Source organism: Haemorhous mexicanus, chromosome 5 (genome assembly GCF_027477595.1).
Source record: "Haemorhous mexicanus isolate bHaeMex1 chromosome 5, bHaeMex1.pri, whole genome shotgun sequence".
In the NCBI taxonomy this organism is placed as follows: Eukaryota; Metazoa; Chordata; class Aves; order Passeriformes; family Fringillidae; genus Haemorhous; species Haemorhous mexicanus.
Genome location: NC_082345.1, coordinates 4,826,625 through 4,847,029, shown reverse-complemented (window position 1 = coordinate 4,847,029; position 20,405 = coordinate 4,826,625). Strand labels below are relative to the sequence as shown.

Sequence of the window (20,405 nt, the reverse complement as noted above, 5' to 3'; positions counted from 1 at the left end):
CTGTTTGTGTGTAGATTACTGTTTTAATTTGAGCTATGCCAGGGCTGGTTGGTGTTTAGGAAGCAAGTAAGTGGTTTTAGATGTGTCTTGAGGTTAGGATGTATATTACCTCTGGATGGATATATATTACCTCTGGATGGGTGTATATTACCTTTGTTGAACCAGCATGAGAATTTCAGCCCATGCTTACTATTTTTTTGGGACACAAGTGGAAGTAAGCAGGGGTGAGGTGATGTTTACTGGCATAAACTGAGTGGTGTCTTGAGCAATCTCCTGTGCTAAATAGTTTCGCCCTATTACACTGAGGCTGCTGTTGTTGTCAGTCAGTACTGGTACAGAGATGTGGCCTATGCTACTTCTGTTTATTTATTTATTTATGCAAAGTCAAGGACTTCACAGAGTCAGATATTTCTTCCAGGACAAGTTTATGGATAAAAGAGCATAAATAAATAAATAGAAGGCAGAAAAAAAGAAATTTGGTAGATTGTGTTTCACATGAAGCTGGGAGGTAAAACTGTTCTTTATTTTGTGGTGGCAAGCACTTAAGCAATGCTGTTTGTCAGGATTGCCTGGGTGACTTGTCACTTCTTAATGATGTTTTAGTCACTACTAGTTCTGTGATTCAGAACTTATTCTGATGAAAGGAGACTTAAAAAACCCAAAACCAAATAGAGACAATCTTCACAATCTTTGTTTTCTTTGAACAATCATTTAAGAATGCATATGCTGTCATTTACTGAACTTACCTGTCATGAGGTAAGAAATTCCTGAAAAGAAAAGACTGTAACAAAGTTATGGCAGAACTGCTTTTCAGTTTGGTACTAAATCACATAGCACGTGCTGGTTATATTATATATAATTCCTTAAATTAATGTTATGTAATTCATGAACTGTAATTCATAAATACCTTTGTGTATTTAAGGTATGTTTGCTACTTCCACTTTGTCTCCATCTGTGGTCCATTAAAGGAGAGGAACCTTAGCTGTTTCATAAATCCCTTTGTTGAAAAATGTGCTTATTTTAGCAATGACATCTCATTCTGAACATCCCACCCATTTATAACTGGGCTGTAACTGGAAATGTATTGGGTACATATAAAGGTTCAATGTGTAAGAGTCTGCTTTGTTCTAGAAATAGAAGATTCAGAAAGGGAAAGTCTTAAAGCTTTTTAAAAATGATTTGGCTATAGTTACCTTTGAAATATTTGCAAATTGAGATGAAACCTTTTCTTTTGAGAATCAGTTGATTCTCATTACTGGAACCTCTGAGCTTCTAATCTGAATTATAGAGGTATATTTAAAATTTCTAAAGAGGAAGCTACAAATTCTTACATGAACATTTTGTAGTGACTTAAGAGGACTACTTCTCAGATGTTGTTTAGATGTGTTAGTTTGTGTCACAGCAGTCTGTAGTTGGATTTGCTACTAAAATACTCTAAAGCATTCATACTTTACAACTTCTAGAGAGGAAATCTTCCTACATTTTCCCCACCTCATTCCCCAAACCAGACAGTGACCACAATGTCTCCTCTCCTGGTCATGTTTCACTTTAATTAGGTCTGTCTTTCAGTGTTTTTGCAGTTTTCTGATCAAAGCCTTTGGATTAAATAATTTTGCCTTACTTTTAATTTGCCAGCTTGTTTCTCACTCTGTTTTGTAATGCTTTGAATGGACTTCAGGCTGTACTGAACTAAGCAAATGCTTTATCCTCCTGCTTCAGGATTTGTTCATTCTTTCCTAACTCACTTTTCCTGGTGGTGTGTTTCTGCCTTCCATGCTGCTGAGAGGTTTCTTTTGTCCACTAGCTACATTTTAGAAACCCTTTCTCCTACTTTTGCTCACCTTGCTTGTCAGGAAGCAGTGTTTGAGCTGCACTGCTGGGCTGTGTGTGGTTATTTCAGAGTGCTGTGTGCATCCCCACAGACTGTTGAGCAGTTTATATACCCAGTGTGTATCTCCTGGTTGTTTGGCTCCTGGCTGATGCCTGCTTGCTGTAATCTGCAATCCCCTGGAGGGGAGCACAGCCCATAATGGATATTTCCTGCCCTGCCTAATGCACTGCTGGGAGGTGTAGCTGGGTGTTACAGTCCCCAGTGTGAGCTGAGAAACCTGGTGAGAACGAGAGATGGAAAGCTGGGAAATGGAAATGAACTGTTGTTGTCTGGAATCCCATCTTGAGGAGGAGACTTCTGGATTTGGTGACAGACACAGGAGGGGTGACAGCAGCACAGCATTCCTGCTTGTCAGTGTGTTTCACCATCACTAGTTGTTGATACAACACTTTGAGTGATCCCAAATTCCTTCCATTGTAGTTTTCTGTAGCACTTCAAAATGCTGGTCAGGAGTCTTTCTGCTCTATGGCTGAACACCATTGATTTGTGAACTGAGAGGATTCCAATAAAAAACACCTGTCTTTAATCTTATTTTGCTTTGATGGATGTTGTGCTGACAGACCTTCCATGGGAAACAATGAAGCAGCACTTTTGCCTACTGCCTGTTTCCTTTCCACCTGCAGAACAAACCCCTGTATTTTGTGTTTCATTCATACGAGGCCTTGACTCTGCTTTGCAATACTTTTTCTTCATCTATTTTTCTTAGATCCAAATAAGACTGTACTCCTGGTAAGTTTTCTGAATCATATTCAGTGAAATGGGAGTATCCAGGAAGACAAGTTTCAGCTTGCCCTGGTGGAGATAAGCTCCTTGTCTGCCTGAGAGGGAGAGTGAGGGACTCCTCTAGAGGGCAGTTCAGTGCCGGATCCCAGTTCCAGCCACCTTGTGTCACCACTGGGGATCTTCTGCCTTTCCACTGCATGTGTACCAAACATGGGAGATGAGAAAAAAGGTGCCTTAGGTGTTGGTAGGATTTCTGTATTTCCCTTGAGTCTCCTACCACAGTGTCCCAGATTTCAGTGAAGTTTTGACACTCCAGTTAAAGTAGAAGGTGTATCTGGTGGGTCAAAAACACCCAAAAACACCCAACCAAAAAAGTGATCCTTCCCAACAGGAGTGGTACTATGCAATCTCTGCCAGAACTGCCTCTGTTACCATCTTCTGCCTCTGTTTTCCTGCATTTTGTACTAGTTTTTTTTTCTGGTGTGCATCTTTCTGTTTCAAAAACAGAGATAAGAATAAAACTTTAAGATAGGTTGATAGGTTTCCAATTAAAACTTCTCATTCTTTGTAGGCCTAATGTGCTTTGCAAGACTGATGGTTTTTGGAGGGTTTTTATTCAATGAATAGAAAATTCAGAGAAATTACATAGAAAATTATATTGCTGGGTGTCCTTTTGGGTCTCTTGGTTGGTCTTGGTTTTGTTGCAAGAAGGATGGCTTTAGTTACAAGCACTAAAATCACTTCTGGCTTCAAGCAAATAAGGTTGATCTAAATCAACACCTGATGAGCACTTGGAAATTTTTATTTTACTATCTTCTTTTCAGCACAGGGACTGAAGAGAAAGCCATCCATGGTTTTCCAGACTCTTGAAGAAAAGACAGTTTTGCTGGGCAAGCCAGTCTTTAAACATTATAGCTCCATAGTGTTCTGTAATGGGTTTCAGTGTCTCCAGAGGTAAATCCAGCAAATTTAACTGGCCAGTGCTTTGAGAGATTTTTCCTATTAGTTTTTCCAGAATAATGATTCTGCATAACAGTCACTGCAGTTTATTGAAAGCAAAATCCAGGAGCAGTATATTCAGTTACTTTTTGGTAGGTGAACAAATCAGATAAATTGATAAAACACACAGAGTAGCATCACCTGGGTAAGTCAGTGTGGTTTGAGGCAACAGATGAGTACCTGTATTTAAAATGTGTGGAAGCTCTCAGTTGTCTGTTCATTAGATTGTGGAGAGATGCTTTGTATTTTTTCAGAACTCTTTTCATACCTATAAGTACTGGTTCAGACACAGAAAATAATTAAGTATTGGAAAACATCTCTACACTTTCCCCCTGAAGTCACTCTCATGACAGAAGCTTCCACTGTGCTGCAGTTGTTAGTACTACTAAGTTTTCCACTGAGTCAAAGTACTTTGGTTTTGTGATTCAATGTATTTGTATTATAAATGTTTCTTTATATTTTATCAAGGAGTGACTTTTAATGTATTTCTCTATTTTAATCTACTTCCCCATTTCCTGAAACCATCCCATGAGCTTGTGGCTACAACAAACACTGTGAAGAAAAGTAGGTTTTCTGTGTTTTTCTTGACAGAGTGAAAAATCATAAATAATCACTTAGTTTACAGAACATCTGAAAGATTTATAGTCACTGCACTACTGCATGGTGACATAGGTTAGTCAAGAGGTGAGCAAGGTTTTGACAGTTTTACAGTTTCCCTGAGGTTCATGCTATCCACAGCACTTTAATCCAATTATGGTGCACAATGTCCTTTTGGCCATTTATTGTCTTTTTGGAAGGACCATATGAAGTGCTGTTTGGAGTTAGTGATTGAGCCATTTTCCTGGTTTCTCACACATGGTACCTACTGTTGGCTTGTAGGAAACTGAGTTTTTTAGGTTGCTTTTGGGCTGTCAGAGCAATCCAGTTCATGGTAATAAGGGAGCTCTTCCCTGAACTGAGAGAAGGAAAATGAGCTTTTTGGGGTGTGAATTCCCACTTGATTAAGCTTCCTCTCTGCCCACAAAAAAAAAAAAAAAATAGTGTTGATTGGCAATATCTTGTATCTTTTTAATATTTTCGACTTTTTCAGTTTCTTTTAAGCTGAGCCTTCTTATGGTTTAGCAAGAGCTTCTTTTAAACCTTTCTTAAATCAAGGGCTACATCCATGTGTGGCAGCCCATGGTCTGGAGTTTGCTGGTGTAATGGATGTATTTTTATTAAAGGAAGCAGATAAATACAGTTGTAAAGAGATTTTGTATGTCTGTCACTTTACAGAGCTTACAGTAATTTTAGAGTCTTACTTAATGTTTTAAAAAGTGTGAGATGTTAAAGAAATATTACAGTCATGCTGAAAGTAAATTTTTAAGTCAACTGGAAAGAAGTTAATATAGAGACTAGGAGAACTCAAAAATGAAGATACTGCTAAATTAAAATTACAGGCATGAAAGAAAAAATATCAAGAGCAATCTGTGACATCAGTGGCTTTCTTTTCCAATCATCCTTCATTCCCTTGAGCTAAAAAGGCATAACATCTTTCCAGTCTCTCCTCATAGTCCCTGTTGTTCCTTGTTAGCTGAAATTTTGGCTCAAGCAGTGTAGAGTGAGATGTGCAGACTCTGTAGCTCTGATGAATGACTTCCAAACCTCCTCCTCCTGGGATCAACCCTGGCAAACGGGTTACTCTTGTATTGTTTCTGAGCTTCTGGAGTTTTACTGAAGTATTACCTTTATTTAGTAGTCAGATGCTCCCTAATTCAGTGCTTGATGGACTTTCAGAACACATTTTCCTCTGCTTTTTAGGTTACTTCCAGATACCTGGAACCCAAAATCTTAACAGGAACATAATTATGCCAAAGTGAACATTTATTCCATAAATAGAAAGTAGAATGCACTAACTTGGTTGTGTAAGAGCATGTAACAGAGGTTTGTTGTGCCTCTGGGGTGGGAAGAGCCTTGCAGAGTTGGTTTAACAAAGTCCAGAAGAGACAACCCCATTTCTTGAGCACAGGAAAGCATTCAATTCTTATGGCTCTTACAAACACCATTTCTGGTGTTTGCATCTTTGATAACAAAAAGATATTCTCACCTAAAATAAGCTGGTTTTGAGAAGAGCCTTGCAGAGTTGGTTTACCAAAAGTCCAAAAGAGGCAAACCCATTTCTTGAGCACAGGAAAGCATTCAGTGCTTATTATGGCTCTTACAAACACCATTTCTGGTGTGACCATTTGCATCTGTGATAATGAAAATATATTCTCACCTAAAATAAGCTGGTTTTCCTGTTTTCTTCTACCTTTCTATGACTTGGAAGTTGGATAATTGAGAAAAACATAGCCCTCACTTAGGACCTTTGCAATGTGCAGTGTTTGTTGGTAGCAGTCAATATCCAGGAGATGCAGAAAGCTGGAATCCATTCTTTATCTGGGGAATAAACAGTGCAAAGTCACTGCTCTGGGAGGGGTGGGGTTTTGATATTTTGGCATGGCTGAATAGTCAGGTGCTCTCAGAATCAGCAGCTGCTGCAAAGTTGTGGGTGTTGGGAGATGGAAACCATTGAGTGCAGTGCTGATTATCTAAACAGCTCTTTTGTACACTGGCAGCAGTGGAATTTCTCTTCCTTCCATTTTCTGGGTGACTTCTTATCAGGTATGACAGCTTGTCATGAGTGATCATTGTCACATTATTCCTGTGAGAATGGGTGCTCCTCTGTCCTTCCAGACTCAGGGAAAGCACAGGTTCACACAAGGGGTGAATTTGCACACACTTGTTGCACTTGACTCCAGAGTGGAGTCTTCAGGTCTTCAAAGAAACAGCTGAGAGGGACTGACAGGGCATGAGCCAAAAGCAGGAACAGTTTGCTCCTCTCTGGAATTTATTACTCAGAGTGGCAGAGATTCTACTTGGGAAGGGATTTAAGAAGCTAAGAGAAGTTATTCTGAACATGTGTGGTTAAGTCAAATGGAATTAAACTGACTGGTCACAGAAATATATGAAAACATTTTATACTGACTTAAGCATACATTGGTTTAGAGGGATCCCTGTGCTGAGTTTTTAAGCATTAACACATGTTCAGTGGGTTGATACTGTGGATTTTTAACATATTTTTTAATTGTAGGAGACCTTGAAAGCTAATTGTCTAGTGGTTTTTTTTAATTCCAGGAAATGCACAATGTACTTCACTAGTGTTTAGTTAACTACTCAGCTGTGTGTGTTAAGTGCTTTCACAGTTTTCACACATCCTTTAATGAAATTTAGTGATTATATGTGTCCATTGTGGAAGAAAAGGGAAGGCAAAACAACACATAAAGTGAGTTCCAGCAGAGAAACAAACCAAAGGAAACAGGCCACAAAGCTGTCGTTCATGAGACCACCAAATTATGATTTAGTGCCTTCAAAACAGGAATGAAAGAAGATGTGCCAGAAGGCTCCCCTGGCTGTTAAAGGACTTAGCTGAAGATCTGGGTGTGAAGTGAAAGTGATAAGTAGGAAATTGAGTCAGATGACACCAGCATTACAGATACAAATCCTTTCCCTTTTGTTTTCTTCTACTGAGTGAAGAATGTCTGTAGAGCAGAGCATCGTCTGGATGTCTGGGTGAACTGTAGCCCTGGGTGTAGGTGCAGAAAGGGTGAGAAATTCAGATGTCCTCAATACCTGGGTTTGGTTGGAAACAGTTTTGTGTCTCTTGGTACAGCATAATGATTAAGATGACTGAGAGTCTGTGTAACCCTGACTGATATGGCTGAAACAACTTGTTACCATTATCTAGAGTCAGCACTTGGAAAATGTGACTTCTGGGGATATGTAGCCATTTCAAATTCCTCAATTTCTTGGTTAAGAGAGGAGAATTGACAACTGACTCACAATTGTGAGGTCCTTTGCCTCCAGTCTTGCTTGTGAACCCAGTGTTAAATTGTGGCCTGTGGACTCCTCATGGCCAGGGAAATGATGCACAGTTCACAGGTTTCTGGACTCTTCATTGATGCCATTGCATAGTTGTTTTGAGAATGTTGTAGATTTTGCAGGCATCAATATAAATTTTATATTTTGCTGCTAAAAATCAAGCTTATGCCAGTCTGCTTTGTTTTGGTGTCGTTTGATAATAAATGCATTAGATGTAATAGCTGATTGTTGATGTGCCTTTGTTTGCTTTTGGTCCTAAATTGATGATGTTGCTTTTAAAGTTCCTGTGTATGCTGTTTGTACCTCTACAGTTCTTCTTTTTTTTTTTTTTATTTTTAAGATTTTATTTAAAGCACCAGTTCTACCTTGAATAGGCCTGGAAATTTATCTGTTTCTGGGTTTGTGTAATAAAACTTTTGTAGTAAGTCCTATGGAGGGATCATACTTGTTGCTGTCTGAAATCCAACTTGCACCTCAAATTCCTTTATACTTAATATTCCAATACTGTGTACTATTATCTACCTTGTTTGAAACATGAAATTAAAACATTTAAATGATTTCTCTGGTTTCTTTCAGGGACTCAACAACAGCTTATGGCACAACATGCTCTGGAGAAAGAGGCTTTGGAGAAGATTAAAATAGAAATCGAGGAGGAGCTAAAACGTCTTGATGAAGAAATCTTGGAAGGTGCTCTTCAGGTTTTCCAGTTTCAATCCATAATCTCTATGCACTGTAATGGTGGTTAATTTGTAACAGGTACTCCAGTTAAAGAGATTTTTGAATGCCTTGAATCTCTTTATCCTCCTCCCCCCACAAGATTTGTACACATTGCCACATGGAGTAAAGTAGTTAAGCATTACCATTTGGAGTGGTGGAGCCTGGCCAAAGCAAACAACTGGATGACATTTAATAGTCTACTATAAATAATGAAAAGTAAGCAGCCCTTAAGCTGCTGCACTTGATGGCAGAAGTCCTCAGGAGCTAATATGTCAAGGAGTGTGGACTTAGACCATCAGATTTCTCCCACCAGGTTTATTTTTTGTGGTATGCTTTGACCTGTAGATGTGGCTTTTGTAGGACTCCCAGCAAGGAATGATTTCAAACCCATTTTTGCTTTTTATGTGTGTCAAATGAGAAATCTGAAATAGAAACACGCTAGAGCTGTTTAAGTTCTTTCATATGGAGCTTCCTTGGAAGTTTTAAACTGAGAAGGAAAAGGTTATATGAACAAAATAATACTTTAAAAAATGATACTCTAGTACTGCTGCAGAGATGTCCATGTGTGGGCCAATTTACTATGAGAAGATGCCAGGGTTGGCATCAGCTTAAAATGGGAGAACAGCTGCACATTCAGCAAACTTGCTGGTTAGGATGCAATTGTGAAACAAGAGCTGATGGGGAAATGTAGCTCAAAGTCATCTCTGCCTTGTAAGTAGCACTTTCAGAATGTATTTGGACAATTTTACTATGATTTGTTCATTGCATTCTTTGACTACCAAGCTGTGATTTTTTTCATCCCTTATGTAAATTGTGTAAACTGCTGGGATAAGAAATCTGACACTGCTGATGTTCTTCTGTGAATCTGTTTGATTTTGTGTACCTTCTTCTCTCAGCATTTACCACTACAGGGTTTGACTGCCACACTTCCCCAGTGTTCAGCCCTGCCAATCCAGAGAGCTCAATAGAAGACTGCCTGGCTCATCTGGGGGAGAAAGTGTCCCAGGAATTGAAGGAACATCTGCACAAAGCACTGCAGAGCTTGCTTAGCAAGTGAGTTTCCCTTTGCTTTTTCAAGGGTGTTTCCTTTTGCACTGTGACTGCTGCTGAAATGCTGAAGTTGAGACTGCATCTTGTATTGCATTTCTTTCTTTTTCAATCTTCCTTTATCTGGCTGGGTTTTTTTTTTTGTTTTGTTTTGTTTTGCAATGTAATGTGCAAATACTTCTTTGTGGTATTTACCCTTTGCAGCAATGTAAGTTCTAAAATTTTTCTAAGCTTTTGTTGCTGAATTTTGAGGCTGCTTCAAGCAGTTTGAGTTGCTGGTGAAACTGGCAGCTGCCATTGTCAGTTTCATCAATGCTGGGCTGTAGCATTAATGTCCTTAGCCTTATAGAGTGGAGCTGAGGGTTTGTTTGTGGTCTGGCCCATGAGGAGAGGGAGGGTTTCCTGGAGAGGATTGTAGCTACAGACCTTGTGACCAACCTTTAGCTGTACATCTGAAGCAGATGTGGGCTAGCCTTGGTGCCTTAACAGCTGTCCTGCCAGCTTAAACTTACTGTGTAAATAGCACATTGCAGTTGGCATGCTAGTACCTTAATTAATGTCTTTGCAAATTGGTACAATTGTTGGGGTTGCTTGGTTTTCTGTTATAAATTTAATAGATCTACAGGAACTACTTGAGGCTTTTCTGAGTGACCTCCAAAATGTGTTGGTAGAGAGCTGGAGTTGGGAGGTGCTGCTTTAGGAAGAGTTGTATAAATGCAGCCATGCATTTAAATTATTCTAGTTTGTTGATATTCTGATGTTCTAGGCTTCCTATGTTTTCTGTAGGAAAATATTTGCTTTCTAAATAATTTTTTGTTTATGCATGTACATACATAAAGTCAGAAATGCCTATGAAACCACGTTGCCGTTTTCTAAGGCAAACTAGAGTTAATGTTTAATCTCCTGATAATATCCTTCCTGCAGCTGTTCCTGCTCTGCTCATCCCACTGATTGATTTAGATTTGGTTTCAAAGAATTAATGTGCCAAGGAAGTCAAGAGGATGCCCTTAAAATGACAAACCCAAATTATGTTTTCCCCACTGTGTTTTAACTCAGTTCTTTTCCCCCTGTTGCTAGAGTAGTGCTATTTGATGCAATGCTTATTAATTTGGCTTTTATTTTCCTGCCCTCTGATATGCATATAAACAAGTGTTAGGGTACAGTAGATGTTAGATTATGACAGGTTCCTGGAGTTCAATAAGCAGTTTTCTGTCCAATGCCAGTTACCACTATTTCCATTAAACTGAAGTCTGAATTTGCTTTTTGTAATCATATGGGCTGACAGTTGCTTTTGAAGCAGTGCATCTTCTGCTGTCACTTGGCAGAAAACTTTTGCTGTTATTGACTCTTAGCTGCCAAATGATCTTGGAGAAAAGAGTATGGAAGAGAGGAATTTTATCATCCCAATTCAGAGAAATAGAGATGTGATAAATCTAGAATAGAGGTATCTACTGAAGTATGAAGAGGTTTTGTGATCAAAAGTGCTGTGTCTTGCAAATAAAGGTTTCAACTCGCACATAATGTTAATGCAGTCAAACAGTCTGTAGTAGTCCATAGCATTTTACCCTGCATTGGCCTCTAGCTCAGGTATGAATTTCTTTGTGGAATTTTCTGTCTTCCAAATCCTAGATTATAAAAAAACATATGCAAGAGCTTAGAAATTTTCTAGCATGTCAGAGAACCTACTTATCTAATGTCTTTTAAGTTGTAGAGTATCAAATAATTAGGAAATTCACCAGTTATATCAAAGTGTGTAAGTGGGAGAAAGGTGATGCCTTCCTGACCCTGTCTGGTGCTGGTGTTTTATGTCCTGAACCACAAGACTTGTTAGCTCTTGAAAATGACTTGCTGTAATACATATGCAAATATTTTGTTCTCTGGAAACTGAGAACTTTCTTTTATTCATGTTCTTTTGTTTCCTTTTATAACTTTCAGTGTTGGTTTAACTTCTGCAGGCCGGTGACGTATCAGGAGTATCGGGAGCGCACGCAGGAGGCATCTGCTCATGCCAGTGGGTGGAACAAGGTACCAGATCAGTCACTTGCACTTGGATATGTCCTTGGATGTGTCTTGTGTCTCCTTGATGTCCATATTGTTTGTACTAGCTACAGTTGTGCTTCACAGAAGGCCAGAAATAGAAAGAACTTGGTTTTAGTATGAACTAAATGACATTCTCAGAGTGGTAGGTGTGCACATAGTGGGTAGTTTTATAGATAATTTAGCTAGAAGTTGTTGAATTGAAGTGTTAGGTCAACCTTCCTTTAGTTTGGTAAAATGGAAAGTTAGGCATGTTGCTTGATGAATTTTTTTTAAATTCTCAAGGAAGGTTGATTCAGCAGCAGTTTTGGAATGAAATCTGAGATTTTTTTTTCAGAACACTTCTCTACTCTTTCTCTGTTCCAATGTCAGGTTTAAAATAAATGTAAAAAAGAGTGCTGAACATGGTGAAAATAAAAATTGACCGTATCTTTATGATATTGAAATTGTTCAGAAAATGCAGGGATGGTGTTCCTACCTGGTTTCAAGAGTAGTTATCTCAAATGATAGGAATCTTCTTTTTTAAACAAAATGCAAATTTGTAAATGAATTATCTTAAATGACTTTTAATGTAGAATGAGTAGATTACTCTTTCCAGTCATCTTTCATTATTCGCTCAAATTCATCACCGTAATCATTCTCTGATGGGTTCAGTGGGCATCAAAAAAGAATGAAAGAATGAAATAACTACTTGCAAATGTAGTCACAATTTGAGTGTTAAAATGTAGTCTTAAATTTAAAATAGAACAAGAAATCTTTTCCCTCCTCTTTACATTTTTTTTTTCCAGAAAAACTTTTCCCTGACTAGATTTCCCTGCCTACTTCAGAAACTGTTCATCTAACCAAGGGTGTGGGCCCTTGTAAAGCAGTTTAATAAACATTGCATGACAAGTTACTGCCCATGGCTCCAGCAATTATCATTGCTTTATGTGTGTGCTCTTTCAATTTGTCATCTTGTGATTCACAGCATTTTGGTTTAAACAACCATGAAATCTGATTATCAAGAAGGTGGCTTAAGCTAGCACATTTCACTTTTCAGCTGGTGAAAGCTAAAACCAAGCATAAAACCAGTCATTGTGGCTCAGCTGGCAAGGGAGAGGTGCATGGGGCTTCTCAGGTCCAGGTGCTTTGGGTCCCCACCTCCTGAAGATGGATCAATCCTCCTGGGTGGATGAGTGGGCTGCATTTGGGGCTTTATGATCCAGCCTTCATTGCTGCTGCATTCCTGCAGCTCCTGGGGCTCAGGATTTCAGTGGATTTCAGTCCCCATCAGTTGTGGTGGAGAGCATCATCCAGAACATCTTTGTCATCAACTCTGCTTGCCTGTAACATGTGCTGCTACAAAACACACAGCACACAGTCCATATGAAAATGCCATAAAAGCAAACCAGAGGGGAAGTTTTGTACCCCAGCACAGCATCTGTTTGTATTGTTTTTCTGGTAGTTTGGAGCTCCAGGAATGCCCAGCAGTTCCTTCAATAATCCTTGTTTTGAGGAGATGCAATACATGTGTGTTGGTTTCATTTCCTTTTAATTTCCTTTATCATCTTAATCAGAATTGTGTTTTGTAACAGAAGAAATCTAGATACCCCTCCTGCCATCTCAGCTCAGCTTAATTTTTACTCTGAAGAAGCTGTTAGAGAAACATGTTGATGTTGAATTCTATAAAGGACAAGGGTCTTCATCTTTTATTTGAAATAAGGCTGTCATTAAAAAAAAACTAATTCCAAACCACCTCAGACCGGGCAAATTGAATGTCTATAATAAAATGAACATAATAAAAAATTTTTAAGTACTGCACTGCTGAGTTTTTATGCTTTTTACTAAAACTGAATATTAAATACATATATCCAGAAGGCATAATCCCACTGTTGTGCATCATCTGAAAGGATAACAGATATTGGTACTGAGAGCCAGTTGAACTGGTGAGTAGGGTAGCAGTCATCTTAGTGTCCCATTCTTACTGATTAATGGGGGCAAAGAACAGTGCAACAAAAATATAAGAAATAATCATGTGAAGAATTGGATTAATTTTAAGTTGAGATAGTCAAAAGGTACACAGAACTGCAATAATTTTGGATATAGCTTCCTCAAAAAAATACAGCTTCCTCAAAGCCTCTGAACTTTCTTTGTGTCTTTTTTGTGTACATTTTAATTTGTAATGTTGTACAGTGAGACTGCAAAAGTGGACACAAATGTTTCATTTACACAATCAGCTATCTTCTGATAGCAAAGTGGGTTTTATAATGATTCCCTAGAAGTTTTCTCCTGCCAGCTATTTTCTCTGTGTGTTTTTCTTCAGTCAAGATATAAATGGCCCCTAGCATTCCTTCCCAGGCATCCTGGTGGAGGGAGTTGCAGTTGCTTTGAATTGCAGAGGCTGTATTTTTACTTTGTTCTAGTTAATTCTCACCACTGTTCACACAGCTGCTCTTCTGTTAACTTCCATGGAAGTACTGTGAGGTGATTTGTTTTGTGAATTTAGGGCCAGCCTCTCCTGTTCCTGCTGGTCTCAGAGGCAGGAGTGTCAGAATTTCAGCAGGAAGGGAAAGCTGGGTGGTGTTTGTTGGTCTGTGTGGGATTGGATGTTTGAGTTTGAGCTTGGTCCCCCACTCTGAGCCCTGAAGAGACTTGCTGAATTTGGGCTGAATGGGTGGATTTGGCATCAAGCTGGCAAAGGAAGAAGGCAGCAGTCATATTCACTATGCCAGCATTTTAGCTCCCTTCATTTCCCAAGCTTTTGTTTCTTTTGCTTTCAGCCTCATTAAATGTCAAATATTCTGAGATCTCAGTGTTCATGCTGCTGTAGAGTTATGTGGGTGTGCCCAAAGCCTCTGAAAAATCCCTAGCTTTGAGCTTGAGTTTTTTTGATTCCTCTTGATGCCTCATCTTGACCTGTTCCTTATATCTCTGCACTGTGATCTTGCATCTCTTTTGCCTCTGAGTTGAGATTAATTGTAAGAACCTCAAAAACCCCAACAGTTTTAAAATTAAAATGCTTTTAAACTTCTGGCACAGTGACACATCCCTGGTGAAGTGTTAACAGTTACCAGTGTTAACTGTTCAGCACAGAACAACAGTACTATAACCTTGTCGTAGTAAGTCAGCTGAGATTCCATGTTCTTAATGCAGGAAAAGCCAATTCTTTATTCACACAACTCAATTTATACAGTTTTTACAGTCCTTGTGTGCACCTTTAATTGGTTAACAGCTTTCTTGCCATTGGCCAGTAAGAGATATTTTACTTGTCTATCAAATCTCTATTCTTGAATTGTTTACATATTTTCCTCACTGATTCTCATGGGACAGATTCAATGTTTATGCAGGTGCTAGTTGTTTTTGTCCCCAAGAATTGGTTGTTGTGTTAACAAACTACTCCTACCAAGATTGTTTTTGCATGGGAACTTGCAAAGTACTTAGCTGCACTTAGAACAAGTGACAGGTCAGCTATTAATTTAGCAGAGCAGGCCTGATCTTGTGAGGCCTGCTCTGCTAAATTTTTTTATAATATAGTCTAAATATAATAAATAAATAAATATATTCTAAATTCTTTGAAAATTCTTTTATAAATTTCTTTTATAATTTCTCTACCAGTCTGTGACATAACCTGCTCTGCTAAATTATTTAATATTCTAAATACAATAAAAAATAAATATATTCTAAATTCTTTTATAAATTTATTTTATAATTTCTCTGTCTGTCTGTGACATAACCTGTCTGCCACACTCTTGGACTCCTTTGTTAATCAGCTGGAACATTTTAAATTTATCAGATTATGGGCATTTTTAGGCCCTATCTGGTTTTAGTAGTCAATCTCAGTGTGATGCCACCATGAATTTAGAACAAATCTCAATTTCAGCTTACTTTGCCTATTCATCCTCCTCCAGCTTTTCACACTAAGAAGTGATTTCTGGTAATAGTAGTGCAGGATATTGACAGAAAAAAAAAACAGGCTGATGGGGGAAGAGACTGGAGAGGGAAGGAGGCATTAGGAGTGACTGTGAGCAGTAGCAGAGCCTTCATCTCCCTTGTGCAGCTGGGAAACAGCATTCCAGTCTGCACAGTGAATAGATGTGCAGTGCAGTTGCCTCAATTAAAATGCAGTAAAACAAATATTTTTCTCTTGTGTCATAATAAAGCTTTTTCAGATGCTAATGGCTTCAGTTCATGCCAGTTTCCTGACCTTGGCGAGGTGCTGCATATGAACAAAGCCCAGAGGGCCACTTGCATGCTCTGTGAGAATAAATTTAGAGTTTAAAAGTTCAACTGCATGTTGTATAGGTAAACAAAAACATAATGTCAGAAGGAAGTGTCTAGAACTGTATAATGTGAAGGAGGTGGATTCACAGTCTTGCATCTTCCAGAGCAATTTAGGTTAAGGCTGAGCAAAGGTTTCTAAAGAGGAATAGGAGTAGGAAATGAGGAAGGAAGATCTCTCTGTGTTAAATTTGGCATCAGAGGGAGAGTTTGACATGGAAAGGGCTTTGTGCTTGTCATTTTAAACATGTTTGTAATGCTGTGCTGCTGGGTGGAGGTGTTTCTGTCCTGCCTCAAAGCTAAGTGTGAATTTCTAAAGAGACTGTCTAGTGCAGTGTCCCTTTTCAAGAATGTGTATGAGTTTGCTGTTTGCATGTGGATGCATATCCCTTTGAGCTATTTATGGTGTTGTGTCTTTCCACCTCTGGGAGCAAGTTCTGGACCTGTTCTGCTTCTCTACCTGAACCCTGTGTTAGGAAAAAATGTGGGGCTTAAGAAAACACTGCAGTGGTGTTCTGTGAAATTCTCTTAGATTAATTCTAAATGTGAAATTCTCTTAGTCTAACTCAATTAGACTGTGGGTTTTTGCTTAGCAGATTAAGTGCTTCCTTTTTAAGTGCTTCCTTTCCTTTGCATTTTATTGTGTGTTTGCTTTGTGTCTTCTCAGAAATGAAGTGCATAGTCCCCTGGTACATTTGGACTTGAAGACTCAGACCTTTTCTGTGAACACATGAATTCTGTTCTAGCTGCAAAGTAGTATTGATAATGCTTTCTGCATTTATTTATTCACTCTCCTTTTTTTCCTTTTTTTTTTTTTTTTTGAAGGTCTTGGTGCCCCTGGTTCTGTTACAACAATTTCTGATGGAGCTGACCAGAAGGGGCCAGGAACCACTGAGTGCCCTTGTGAACTTTGGGGTGACATACCTAGAAGATTATTCTGCAGATTATATCATTGAACAAGGAGGATGGGTAAGAAGACCTCATTTCTAAGTGTGATCCTAGTAGGAGTGAAAGCTAAGAGGGGTTGCTAGAAGTAAGCAGATGCAAGGAGGAATGACTCAGAAGAAGAAATTTAAAAAATGATCAGGAAGTCAGGACCAGAAAGGGATCTGGGGCAGTCATCTCTCTCTCTTCTCTGCCCCAAGGCAGAATTGACTTTCACCCATTCATTTCTGATGTTGATATTAAAGACCTGAGTGATTGGACTCCACAATTTCCCCAGGCAGTCTGTTCCAGTTCTTTGCACGGTTTGTTGGATTGCTGTTGAAACTGAAGAGGTGCTCAGGTGTCAGATAACAACTGATTTTCATACAGTGTGTGTTAAGGTGCTCATTTGTTGCAGTATGGTGAGCTTTGTGCTGCCCTGTTAATATACATGGAGCACTGCATTTGGAAGCAGACACCTGTAACGAGAGGTTATATACCTGAGAAGCTCCTCCTTTAATGGTATCTTCATCCTCTGGTGACTGCTGGAAAAGATATTTGGGTTTTTTCCTCCTCTTAAATTTCAGAGACTTCTTAGCAGATGGGTAATTGGGGAGCACTTCATACAGAAATATCAATAGGTACTAATTTGTTTTTATAATAAGTGATAAGATAGCTAATGCATATTAGAGTTTATAGCTGTAGAGGAACATGCATAGAATAAGCAATCAGAATTTCTCTGTGCTGCATTTTTCCTTGTAGAAATCTTTAATTCATGGTAAGCAGTGTTCCTGAGTCATGGCATGCTGAGAAAGTTTCATTTAGAAATGTTTCAGAAAGGCAGCTCACAGCTGATGAGCTGGGTCTTGAAGGCTGAGCCTAAGATTACTGGGTTTGGGAAGAATGCCAGATTTGAATGGAATTAATCTGGGATTTGTGAAATGGCTCCAGCAAGCTGATTTATTCTAAAAAGAAAAGCTGTTCAGGAAAACCCCGTGATAAAAAAGTACTAGTAGGAAAAACCTCTTTCAGAAGCTCTCATATTTCAAGAGTTTACCTGAGTGTTTTTTTGAAGAGTAGCTTGTTCCAGAATATCTGCACCTTCTTTGCCTGTTCTCTTCCTGGCAGTTGTGGAGAGCAGTTCACAAGGCCTGTGGGAGGGATTGTTGTCTTTAATGGACAGAAGCACTAACAGCACACAGCCAAATAACCTTGGGTCATTTGATAAATGCACTCATATCTCAAAAGTATTTTCATCCCTGGGCAGGCCCTTACTTGCAGCTTTTACACAGATTAATGTTAGTGCTCCTGTGCTTTTCTGCCTTGTTTTTTGACCTCCAGAAGAGCTGTGCTGTGTTCTCCAGCCCCTTTTTGTGGCCTGCTGTAAACACAATTCACGGAGCTCAAAGCTTCTGAAAACAAACAGCTTTCCATGCTTGGTGTCTGCCTGGCTGTGCAGGGATGGACAGATCTGGGAGGGGGTGTCCAGTGAGCTCCCAGCCTGTCTGTGCACATCCAGCCAGGCAGAAAATCAGACTGACACAGGCAGTGCAGCAAACAAGGCACAGCTAATTTTGGAACAGCACAAGAGGCGAGGAAAGAGACTAGGTGATGAAAATCCTTTCCAGATGAATTAATGTAGCTGCACTAATCTTTGTGAGTTGCTCTGGGCATGGGCTTGGGGACCCACTGGGCATGTGGCTTTTTGTAGAGGAAGGGGAATATATGCTTATATTTTATTTTTTCCTCCCTGTAAGGAAAAGGTTCATTTTCACCCTGTGGTGTGTTTCTTGGTTTGTTCCCAGTCTATTGGATGGCAGTGCTGGGAGCAGGGCATGGGGCCAGGATGGGAGGGGTTGAGTTCTGAGAAGGGCCAGGAAGAGCCTGGCAGGCTGGTAGCCACAGGGAAGTGTTGGAGTGTTTGCATTTTTTAAGATAAGCATCTGCCACAGGGGCTCTGTGTGCTGGATCAAGTTGACAGTAATTTGCTTGAGTCATAAGGGCAATGTGTAAACCTGGGAGTCTCCAGTGACTCATGTTGCTGTGACAGTAAGAGGTTCAATTTTTGTTTTATTTTGGAGCTGTACAAAGTTAGGTCTTTCTTGCAGCAGCTAAGAGCTTGCTTAAAAGTGAGATGCAAGAATAGCCTGCCTGGTTTTCTGTGGATCTGGAGCAGAGGAGAGCTTCACAGGAGTCAGCTTTTCAGGGGCAGACCTGAAAAGCTCTGTAGTGTTTCTGGTGCTGTCTCATTCCTTGGCACCATTTGGGATCTTCCTCAGTTTTTGGATTGAAGGGCTACTGCCCTCCTTTGCCAGGAGAGGAGTAGCCAGTCATAGGTAAGGGGTCAGCTGAGCCCTTCCTGTGCCTCACTGCAGATCTGTGGAGTCAGAATCCCACAGAGCTGTGTCATCCATTTGCTGCATCATTCTCTGCAGCCACGATGCAGCTGGAAGAGCTCCTGGGTTTCTGCATGTGTGCAAGACTTGAGGCTCTCCTGTGAGCTCAGGAGGCTTCTGGGTCTAGGAAAGCATCTGACTGAGGATGGTAGACAGCCAACCAGAAGCAAAATTTCCAGCTCAAGGGAATAAAGGTTTACAAACTGAGTAGCTATGCAGCAGATTTCAAGAAATTGGCATGGCTTATGGAAAATGAGAAATTTGATATACGGGAGGATGAGAAGTTGCTTTTTTATTTTCCATGCCAGTCCCACAGGGATATGGTGCTGAGATGGTGTGCTGAAACAATGAGTGTTCCCCTCCCATTCTCCCTTCAGGCACTAAAACTGTAATTCAGCTAACCTTTGATGACAGTGTGGGACTGGAATATACTGGTGGGTTGGTTGGGTTGGTGAGGGAATGGCTGGCATAGTTTTATGTTCCCTCTTTCACTAATTGCTCTGATGGGTTTGACTGCAAGTCTTGCATTTACCTGTTTGACTCTTGAAGTTTTAGCTTGACCTCTCTTTTGGAGCAAAAAGCATGCTGGGCATTCCAGGTTCTCTAAACAGACACATGGGGGACACACATTTCTTCCTCCTGACCAGTGGGTCCACTGCTCCTACTCAGACCTTCTTCCTTCATCATCTTGAGCCACTGCAAAACAATACCCAGCTGGATTTACAAGTAGCTTTGTTCTTTTCTTTCCCAAAAGCAAAGTCAGGGCTCTACAGACACAGACAGGCAGTGTGTACATGCTCTCCCCTCCCCTTTCCTCTTCTCCCCTCCCCTTTCCTCTTCTCCCCTCCCCTTTCCTCTTCTCCCCTCCCTTCTCTCCTCCTACCTCCCCTGCCTTTTTGCTCTCTCTGACTTCTCCAGGGCTGAATGCTGCTGCATCAGAAGCAATTCTTGGTCTCCTGGAAAAGTGCACAGTAAGACCAGTCTGTTGGTAAGGATTTTTCCCCCTCTTCCTTTCCCATCCCTTCCCAAATAATTTATTTCTTCTCAAGTTCTGCAGATCCTGTTTTCCATGGTTAGATTTCATCTTTTTAGAAATATCTGGGAATGTCTATAAGGAGGAAAGAGTGTAAGTTTTCTTGGAAGCTAGGTGCCTTTTTTTTTCCTCTCTCTGGTTCCCATTCCTGTTACCAGCCCCTCTGCTTTCCCTTGTTTGAACCTGTTTATCAGAGTGCAGTTAATAAAACCTTTCTTCTCAGCCTGGGAGTTATATTGTGACCCGTGGCAGAAATTGTCTCTACCTTCCCAAGGGTCTTGTCTCATGGAGTTCAGACCTGGATTTGCATTTAACTTGTTAACTGCCCATGTTGAAGGGGTAAAAGTAAATTTGCTTGAAATTTCCATAGTGTTTACAGTTTCCTATCTCAGTCTCAGAGGAGCTGTTTTCTCTGTGTCTCCAGTGTTTTGTCTTGTGCTTTGCAGCTGGTTTAGTTGTTTTCTTTGCTGCTGGTGATTGA

At 39.9% G+C, this 20,405-nt stretch overlaps 1 protein-coding gene across 3 annotated transcripts in view; it reads left to right on the top strand.

The window, feature by feature from the left end:
* Positions 1 to 20,405, top strand: part of BCL2L13 (BCL2 like 13) — a 39,216-nt gene that overhangs the window by 6,485 nt on the left and 12,326 nt on the right. The window contains exons 3-6 of one of the 3 annotated variants that reach the window (XM_059848093.1): positions 8,090 to 8,200; positions 9,127 to 9,283; positions 11,233 to 11,302; positions 16,397 to 16,540. In XM_059848093.1, the coding sequence (XP_059704076.1) occupies positions 8,090 to 8,200; positions 9,127 to 9,283; positions 11,233 to 11,302; positions 16,397 to 16,540 (482 nt within the window). Of the gene's footprint in view, positions 1 to 8,089; positions 8,270 to 9,126; positions 9,284 to 11,212; positions 11,303 to 16,396; positions 16,541 to 20,405 lie in introns of those variants that run through there. The other 2 variants (XM_059848094.1, XM_059848095.1) reach the window with 2 other exon arrangements.